Below are 10,629 nucleotides of genomic sequence, written 5' to 3'. Positions count from 1 at the left end.
TTACTACATACATTTGAACAACGGGTTAGCAGACAGGTGAACCATTGGCTAAATTCCATTTTTAACAGTTACAACGAAAACGTGGTTTGATGACTACAAACTACCGTCTGCTAACCGTTTGATTTATACTCTACGTTAATTGCTTAATTAAATAAAAAAATCCAGAAAATACAAATTATAATGTTCAACAAGTGGCAATACTCGCCCTTGTCATCTATCATCTCATCAATCAGCTAGTCTATGAAGTCGCCGACGCGTGTTGTCGATGCCTACGTGTTAGGTCCAGATCTCATCCAGACAGATGTTTAAGTAGCAGGACTCGGTGGTCAAGGTCGGTTTAAGGACTCGGTGGTCAAAGTGACGGTGATCGACCGCCTTCGGCTATTTCTAGTACTTGATTCCCTTCGCTGGGTCACCCTGATCGATCCATGCTTTGTCCTTTCCCTTCAATATCGATGGTCCGCGGAGGTGGGGCAACCACCACGTTGCCAGACAAAACCATGATAAAGGCTGCTGATATTTGGGAGAGAGATACAAATATCCAAACATCAAAATTCAAATAATCCTCGAAATATTGTTAACCTAATCTGACAAACATGCTTAATAAATCCAAATTACAAATGAAAAGCGGTTGAAAACAAGAGCTTATTACAATTATAACTCATAACTACATACATTTGAGAACCACGGGTTAGCAGAGATGTGAACTACTGGCTAAATTCCATTTTTAATCGTTCCAACCTTCTATATGATCCAGGTTGTGTTTATGGGCTGCGCTTCGGTTTACTTTCAGTGAACAAAACCCGGCTGATTCCAACTTTTAATCATAGACAAAAGTAAATTACATTTTCGCCGTTTTGTGTCTTGTCTGTCGTTTGTCCTTGTCTAGCCAGAACGGTGGCTGTAGGAAAACTATATTTAGCAAGTGCCAGGTTCTTCCCCAATTTAAGTGTAAGTCCCATTTGACTAACCGAATTGGTATTTCGCACTTATATGGGAAAAATTCGTTATTGTTTGGTGAATTGTGGACTATTTTATCTCCGTTTTTCACCCTTCTTCTTTTTGGTGCTTAAAGAATTTAAGAAATTCGGTAATTTTTAAACTCACAACTTCCTGATGCCGATAATTGATTTTCTTTATTTTTACATTATAATTTCGTTTTTTGTTACGTTTTCATGTCCGTAACTTACGTTTGTTTTTAAATTGTACCTTGCGTCTTGCATATATGTGCAGATTTACATAAATAAATGTGTAAGAACTTACTTTATTTTATTTCCTATTTTAGTTCCTACACTTGTCGAATTCAATATGTAATTATTGGAGAACACAATTTTGAAATATACAGTGTGTCGCACTTAGGATGGAAACACTCCCGTGTTTTTTTTAATTTTTGGAAGCATGGATTTCAGGTTCGGTACAGAGGTAGAACATCATGAGCTTAATTGGTTAGGGTACCCATATCTAACTTCAGATGAAAACCCAGCCTACTACGACTTTGCGCATAGGGGCAATTCGCTATATTTTGCGATGAGTTAGAGATATCAGAAAAAGTTACTAGAAAAAATTGTTTAGAAAAGTTATTTTCACGGTAAATAGCGAGTTTCAAGTCAAAAGTCAAATTTTAATCAAATTCTTTTAATTTTTTACGCGTCTTGTAATTGTCAATTTGACATTAATTGCGTCAGTGCGCTGACAAAATGCCTATTGAACATCAGTTTAAGGGAGTAAATAGAAATAATTAGATTATTTGGATGGAGTTCGATGTAGCAGAGAAGCTGCGGAAAAATTCAATATAAGACATCTACAGAGAAATCCTATTAGACATAAAACTGGATATCTCTCACGCATCGCAAAATATAGCGAATTACCCCTATTCGCAAAGTCGTAGTAGGCTGGGTTTTTGTCTGAAGGTGGAAATGGGTACCCTAAGCAATTAAGCTCATAACATTCTACCTCTGTATCGAAACTAAAATACAGGGGTGTTTCCATCTTAAGTGCTACACACTGTATCTAGTTATCTGGAGCGGAGGAGTCATTAGCGTTATTAAAATTTGAAATTTTAGAAAGTCAAGTTAAAATCTCTTTGCTGCGCGTTAATAACCATTGGTGAACAGTTTTACCACCAACTCGTTATTTTCGTACAGGAACATGTTTTTCTGTCCTTTCCCAATCCTCCGCTTTGTTTATCTACTATGATAGCAAAGTCCTATGAAGGTATAAGACTCTGAGATGACAAAGCTACTTTTTCTGCAAACCTAAGGGAAAACAAAAAGTAAAATTGTAAAAAGAGAGCCGGCCTTAGGAACTGCGGATTTTTTCTCAACCCTTCGTTTCAGTAGTGTTTTTTCCTGAAGTGAAGGATTACCGAAGTGCGGCCGAAGAAAACATTGAAAAGGGGTGTACCTGAAAATCCCCCTCGCAAAACGAAAAAATTTAGAAACCGTAAGAATGAATTTGCTGTCATCGAACACCCCCTTTACTACGATTCACTACCGTCGCCATCTGAAATTGCGCTGGTAGAGGCACGTGGTACGACAAGGGAACTAGTAAGGTAGTCAAAGAGAATAGTCCAGTGAAGGCCAGGAGCCACAAAAATAAGTGTGGGCAGACCACAACTAAGATGGCGAGACGATATTCGAAAGATTTCGGAAGGAAATTGGATGCGAACAGCCAGAAACAGGAAGATTTGAAAACAGATCGAAGCTGCCTACACGATGGAGTGGGGGGCGACCGGCTATAAAGAAAATCAAATTAAACCTCTTTCCCAAAATTTGCATTTTTTACCGTATTCGCTTCATTAAATTTTATGGATATTTTCCGCTATCATGGTTACTTCTTTGTTAGAACTCTGATTCAGAGTTTATACATATTAATTTCCTACAAATTCATCAAGTACGTATAAAGGATAAGGCAAATAAGTGCCTGCATTTAAGTCGTCGATTTATACTGTTGAGTTGAATTGAGTTTTTCAGTAAAAGGAAGAAGTTATTTTTAATGTTGTTACTGAATGAAACAAAATTGACTCAAGGCTTTGCAATTCATCAAAACACTCGCAAACATATAATGGAATAATTGACCCAATTGACAATTGGCTAATACGGGACTGCTCCAACTTGCTCCACAAAACTGCTTAAAATCTATGATCGATTTAACAAAAAATATTAGATACCTGCAAGGTGTGGATGTTTTGTCGAAAACGTAATTTTTGCTGACATTTACATTGATAAAAGTTCGAGGTGAAAGTGTTGAGAATGTCGACAAGTTTGCCGTTTCTTCAGCCGCGTCTCATAACAGGATTGGAGACCAACATCAAAGGAAATTTGCATTTTCTTTCTGACGATGAGGTGGTTTACCCCGTAGGATCGGTAGTGGTGGTTCATAACTATCACATAAGAAAACAAAAATTTATCAAGTTGAGCGATAAAGGAAAAAATTTGACTCATCTCGCAGTAAGTCCCGACAAGTATGTATCATAATAAATCTTATTAAAAATATATTACTAGCTTTGAAAATTATCAACTAAACATATCAAATACGACTATACCTGCAAAGTAGTCGTGTACAAAGGTATATTGAACATAATCAAAAAATGTAATGTTTAGCGCCGCTGCACTGATCAATGGAAACATGTTTAATGTGTTATTACTTTGCGCATTACGCATGTACCTAATTATTCTGGAATTCATTGAATATACAGGAATAATGAGGGAGTAAAATTACGAGGGCACAATAGGACAGAAATGACCGCGGTGTAAGGCCAAATACCACCTCGGCGGTGAAGAAAGAGTTTTAGTGGGTAAACAGCTTAGCTGGAGTCCCACACAACCCAGGGCTACAGACCACCAGCTCTGGTAGTGCATAAAAGAGCCTTTCCCAAACCTCACCGAAAAAAAAATGTACCTAATTAACTTCGAGACAATACATCATACTAAATCTATTGTCTCTCCCCGTAGTGTTCGCTATTAGTTGTACTACCACGAGTTTAACAATTAATTATCGTTATTTTTTGAGAAAAATTATGCTTTTGAAAAACTGGAAACGTAAAAAATTCCGTCGAAACGTCACTTGGCAATAACATAATGTGAAAATTGGCATTTCCAAAAAACTTAAAATATGAAACAGCTGACTCTTTATGTTCGTGTTTCCTGTGCGCAATGTGCAGTTTTTGATTCATTCGAGCAAAAAGTAAATTGTTTGAAAATGTAATTGTTGTAAAAAGTTTGAAATTTGAGTTTAACTCTAAATTAGTAATTATGTAAGCAAACGTAAAACTTGGATAACAGTTTCCGTTAAATCGTAATTAACTCTTCTTTTGAACTGAATTTCTTTAAAATCATATTTTTTTCCAAATAGAACATTTTATCTATAGTTGACTATAGTTAATTTATACTTAAACTCCTGGTAACACCGGAAAAATTAGGGAAATGAGCATAATTATCATCATTCTCCAGCCATTTGCGTCTGCTGTCGAACATATGCCTCCTCAAGTATTTTCCAAGTTCCTCGTTCCTGTGCCGCTGCAATCCAGTTGGTGTTGATCTTTTTTAAATCTATCCATCTGGTGGGTGCTCTTCAGGGATTGCGTTTGTCTGGCCATGGCCTCCATTCCAGAAGTTTTCTCGTCCACCTCTGATCTGCTTGTCGTGCTACTTGACCGACCCACCTCCATTTCGACTTTGAGATCCTTTCAATTATGTCTTCTACCTTTGTTCTTCTACGGATCTCCTCATTATTACTCTGTCTCTGAGTGATATCCCCAGCATATATATTTCCATCTTTCTTTGTGTGACACTCAATTTGCTTGCTCAAGCCTGAGTGAGCGTTAGGGTTTTTGCCCCATATGTGAGAACCGGTAGGATACACGTGTTAAATTTCTTCTTTTTTAGATTTTTAGGCATTTTGCCGTTAAATATGCGTCTCAATTTGTGGTATGCTGTCCATCCGAGATTTATGTGCCTTAAAAGTTCACACGTTTGGTTGTCCCTGCTGATTTTTTATTCGTGCCTTTGACAGGAATACTTTTCTAAATTTTCTACTTGCGCTCTCTCTATACGTATATTTCCTATTGGTACTAAGTTTCTCATTGTCTTAGCTGTGGTATAGTTTATCTTCAGACCAACCGCTTTCATTTCATTCTGGAGCTGTTGCAGCACATCTCGTACTACACTTAGATCATCCGTAAGCAACACTATATCATCCGCGAATCCGAGATTATTTGGTGGTTCTCCATGGTAATACCATTGTTACCCCAAGATAGTTTTTTAAATCCGGTGTTCTAAAACCGCTGTGATTAGTTTTGGTGTGTGTCTAAAGTGTCGCCTTATCGAACCCCTCGTTTTATATCTATTTTCGTAGTTTTATGCAATCTTACAGTCGTTGTTGTATCTTTATAGATAGGGTGTCTCACGGTTAGAGTCTAATAGAATATTTGGGAAAGTTATGCGACTCGAATCCTGTAAATTTGGATAATGGGATTTTCGACACTATGCGATTTCCGGTTTTACCATAAGATGTCTCAAACTTACTTATTTTAAGTGAAACACTCAAACGCCTGTGTGCTTTGGTGTGGAAGATGCCAATTTTTAAGTAGGCGCAAGCAATTGACTGTCAATTTGTCATTCATTGTCAATCAATTTTGTGAGTCACATTTACAAAGCCGACAAAAATTAAGTTCCGTGTGATTTTTTCTGAAACTTTCCAGGTCCATATAGCGTCAAGTGTCTACTATAGGTGCTAAAAGATGCAACTGCCTGCCTGTATGGGAGATGTGAATTTTTATGCAAACGAGCGCAAATATTCTCTTTTCCAAAAATTTAGGTTTACGACTTGCGTACAATTTTTAATAAAATATTTCGATTTCCCTCTCCAAATACCTATGCATTATTAGCGCTCAAATGCATCTACAGTTTACATTAAGTATAACAATTCTGACTATTGTTCGATATTTAAATGCATTTGGCGTTTACATAAAAAGTGAAAATTCAAAATATTTTTGACTTAAAAATTATGTTGTGTCGTACACCAAAAGAAACTACCCATTTCAAAGGGCCGTCGACGGGTTCGTTGAATAAAACTTCCGAGATGTCTGTACATAAAAACTTTAGTTCCTTGACCATATCAAAATCTTACCGTTTTTTTTTTAGGTTATGTTGTATTCGATTCTCTCTTTTCTCTCAGAACTTTCCAGCTTTCTAACCGAATTTAGATTTCTCAACAGTAATTTTTAGGGAACATCAACACAGTCTCATTGTATTTAAGTAAAGTGCGATTTTCGTGCTTGAAAATGTTGGTTTGGCACATAAATCTATCTTCAAGTTTGTCCAAAGTGTAAAATAGAAGGATTTTTTGCTCTATCTTACGTTTCTTAACCGAATTAACTTGCTTAAAAATCCGGTTTTACAGATGATTGTGCTATTTACAACCCAGTCTTAATGAACCAAATGGGGCCATAATTAAGAGGGTTATTAAGAGAAACACGTCAATAGCAAAAAAATTGTTTTTGAATATTCGGGTTTTAGGCCTCAAATGCTCTGAAATTTTTTAAAAATGCCAACATTGATATTATGATCATGTTGCTGAATTTCTCCATTTCCACCTGAGGCTAATGTTAACAGAAATACGCAAAAAATTCTTACTAAAACAAAATTTTCTGAATGTTAAATCAACTTCATTCATTCATCAAAAATCCTTCTAAAATATTTCCGAACGCATTTTGAGAAAAAAACCACCCAAAAAAGATTGAAAATGTCAGTTTGAATAGAGTAGGGTATAAAAACTTTTCATAAAGGTTTTTGGAAATAAAAAAAAGGAACACAAGCAAAATCATTATACACGGTGTTCCATTTAAAATAAGAAAATTTGAAACAAATTCCGCTATAAACGAAAGTCGCATAATGTCGCTATTATTTCATCTGAAAAGGGTGGTTCCGTAAATGCCATTATCAAATTTGCAGGATTCAAATCGCATGACTTCCCGAAATCTTCTTATGGACGCCGACCGTGAGACACCCTGTACATCATATACAACTTGGGTGTATCTGTGAGATCTGCATTCTTTGAGACCCTAGAGAACCGCATTCATTTCCACTGTGAAATGCCTTTTGGAAGTCTACGAAAACTAGTCAGTGGTTAGTTTGTTTCTTAGAACTTTCATGCTTTCATTTTCTTCAATAGATTTTACTTCAATGTCATTTTACTTTGCATTTCCCTACTGATTTTTTCTTCTTTGGAAGTTTTAGGACAGTATTTGAGCATTTTCTAATGATTTTATTATTTTGGTGTTTATGTTGTTTTTGGTATATGCTTCTGTTTTTTTTTCATTTAAAACTTTCTCAATCTCGTCTCTGTATTTATCTATTCCTTCTGGTTCTTTTCACTTTGTTATCGTTTTCTTTTAGCATTCTGTTTCTTTCTTTTGTCCGACTTATCTTAAAGCTGGCTCTTATCATGCGGTGGTTGCTGCCTGTTGCGGAAGGATCCAAACTGTAACATTTTTTAAAATACCTTTCTTATCTATATGAAATAATCGATCTCATGTCGTGTTCTGCCGTCGGGGCTTTCCCAAGTCGATCTTCTGTGTTGTTTTTTGTCGTAAAAGCTTCAGCTATTCATTATGTACCGATTGTTTTCTAGTAGGCAGCTTATGATCGTTTCACCTCGATTATTTCTGCCAGAGCTTCCATAGTTTCCATGTATTATATCGGCGTTTAGCCCATCCTTGGCACTGAAACCTCGGATTTGCCTCTGCATTTTACTGAATTGTGGCTTAGTTTCTGATGAATGAATCTAAATTGTTGTCGATCTTGATGGGTGGGGGCAACGATGTCACAAAACTTTTTGATTGCCCTATGAAGTGAACGAGTGACATTTTAACAGCTTTGCATGACACGATATTGGTGATTGTCATATGTGAATTATAATAGTTTTTATTTATCCAGACATCTTATGAACAAATCTTTTTAAAAGTATTTAATCTTGTCAGTAACCTGTGTGTCCTCCACGGATGTTTATGAAAGCAGCCGTTTCTCTTGTCATGCTTCTAGCCAGGTTATCAATAATTTATTGAAGAAGCTCGGTCTGTCTCAATAGGAGCAGCTTTTACTTGTCTCGATATTTTGAACAGCAGGAGTTCTGCACCTTATTCGTCGAGATATCATAGACAGGGTGTCGAGATATCATTATTTCCGATGGTGTTGAACTTTCGAAAAATTGTTTCAAATAAAAGTTGTTGACGCACAAAGTGCGCACATTTTAAAAATATCTTATGTGATACAGAGAGTCTCAGAAAAGCGAGGCAAGATCAAAGTGTATTTTTTTAAATAAAACTACCCATTTTTCTTTAGCTCATGGAATGCAGCTTGAAACGCTGCATATGCACCGTTAATTGTTTTTTCTTATTTGCGACGTTGGCAGATTATAGCCATTTTATTAAAATTTTGCTTAAAAACATGGTATCTAAAAATTCATTGTAGAAGCAAACAAAAGCAGTTAGAGATACAACAAAATACGTCTTTCCAATAACCACAGATCGGTTAAGAATTCTATTGAACTAAAATATCAATATATTGTACAGGGTGTTAACAATGTGGACTTTTTAACTTTTTAACCCAACATAACTTTTGTTTTTCAAATGGAAGTACATGTATATTAATACGTCATTAGATAGACAATTTACAAAGTTACAAATTTGCATTTACACTTTAAGCTGTGAAATAAACCGTCTTCAAATTATAATTTATTGYATTTAAAAATTTCAAAAAGTTGTCACTATTTGTAAGGTGGCTAAGTCAATAAATAAGTGTCAAAATTTGAATTGCCACGTACGTTTAATTGATCATTTACCTAATTATATCAAGGAAAGAATGTGGTATTTACATGATGGAGCTCCAGTTCACCATACAGCTCAAATTTATGAGTACCTAAATAATAAATTTCCTGAGAAGTGGATAGGCAGAGGTGGGCCTGTTCAGTGGCCACCTCGTTCACCCCGATGTGACAAAACGGATTTATTTTGATGGGCTTACGTCAAAAACGAAATTTATAAAATAACTCCAACTACAAAAGATGACAAGAATGAACGAATCACAGCTGTTTTACATTACAATTTACAACATTAATGATATTGTTTTGAACTCCGTTAGCGATTAATTTCAAAAACGTAAATATTAATAGTTGCTTAAATGTTAACGGAAATCATATTGAACATTTATTTTAACATATCACTGTAGGTATAATTTTATATTTTTATTTTTATAGACATATGCAGTTTTATTACATTTTTTGCTATGAAATTCCATGCATTTTATAAAACGTTGCACTTTTCTTGATTGATCATGTCAAGAATCATCAAATGTTGACACTTATTTATCGAATTCCATAGCCACCTTACAAAATTTAACAACTTTTTGAAATTTTTAAATAAAATAATTTATAATTTGAAAAGGGTTGATTTCACAGCTTAAAGTGTAAATGGGAATTTGTAACTTTGTAAATTGTCTATCTAATGACGTATAATACATAATATACGTACATACATAATATATAATATATAAAGGTACTTTCATTTAAAAAACAAAATTGAATTAAAAAGTTTTAAATTGGAGTCCACATTGTTAACGTCCTGTACAATGTGTTGATATTTTGGTTCAATAGAAGGAATTCTTAACGGATCTGTGGTGATTGGAAAGACGTATTTTTTGTATCTTTAACTGCTTTTTTTTGCTTCTTCAGTGAATTTTTAGATACCATGTTGTTAAGCAAAATTTTACTAAAATGGCGATAATCTGCCAACGTCGCAAGTAAGAAAAAACAATTTTCGGTGCATATGCAGCGTTTCAAGCTGCATTCTATGAGCTAATAAAAATGGGTATTTCTATTTAAAAAAATACACTTTGATCATGCCTCGCTTTTCTGAGACACTCTGTATCATATAAGATATTTCTAAAATGTGCGCACTTTGTGCGTGAATAACTTTTATATGAAACAATTTTTCGAACATTTAGGAATGTTTTCCGGGCTTTGAAGCCGTGGTCTATGGGAATTTCTTCCTGACGTTTCCTCTGCTGACGAACACTGCTGACGAACAAAGCGTGCTGGCCAAGGGATTCCTCACTTTGCCATAGTACCGTCCAGGTTACCAGTAGGGGACATGATATCAAATGTAGAGAGTGGCATACGTTCGCTGCCCATTACAACCGCAGAACAGATAAGGGCCTAGACTTCAAGAATTTTACAACGCTCAAAGCCTCCGAAGAGCAACGTCACTTTCAGTAAAAGAAAAGCCCTGAGAACGCTGAATAGGGATAAGGAGATTCTCGTCTTGCCAGCTGATCAGGGCAATGCAACTGTGGTCATGTCTTCATTGAACAAGGAAGACAAAATTAAAGAACTTTTGACCCCGTCAACGTGCAAGAAGTTGACACGGGATTCGACGGCACGGATACTGAGAACAACGAACAAATTAATTAAGGATATGACATTTCCATCCGAGGAGTTGGCACAGCTCAAAAAATCAGAAACACTCCCACCAAGGCTATACGGACTGCCCAAGATCCATAAACCGGAGGTACCACTGAGACCCATTGTGAGCGCCATTGGAAGTCCGACCTACAATATTGCAAAATGTCTAGC

At 35.8% G+C, this 10,629-nt stretch overlaps 1 protein-coding gene across 1 annotated transcript in view; it reads left to right on the top strand.

The window, feature by feature from the left end:
• Nucleotides 1-3,226: 3,226 nt before the first annotated feature.
• LOC109544714 (cilia- and flagella-associated protein 57) overlaps nt 3,227-10,629 on the top strand; it is a gene marked incomplete in the record, with an annotated part of 73,226 nt that continues 65,823 nt past the window's right edge. The window contains 1 exon segment of the mRNA XM_048663853.1: nt 3,227-3,463. Coding sequence (XP_048519810.1) covers nt 3,252-3,463 — 212 coding nt within the window.

The sequence above is a fragment of the Dendroctonus ponderosae genome, unplaced genomic scaffold (genome assembly GCF_020466585.1).
Source record: "Dendroctonus ponderosae isolate FM_Combo_2020 unplaced genomic scaffold, Dpon_F_20191213v2 Dpon_F_20191213_2, whole genome shotgun sequence".
NCBI lineage: Eukaryota > Metazoa > Arthropoda > Insecta > Coleoptera > Curculionidae > Dendroctonus > Dendroctonus ponderosae.
Note: the sequence above shows the minus strand (reverse complement) of the source record. Positions and strands in the feature narration are given on the sequence as shown.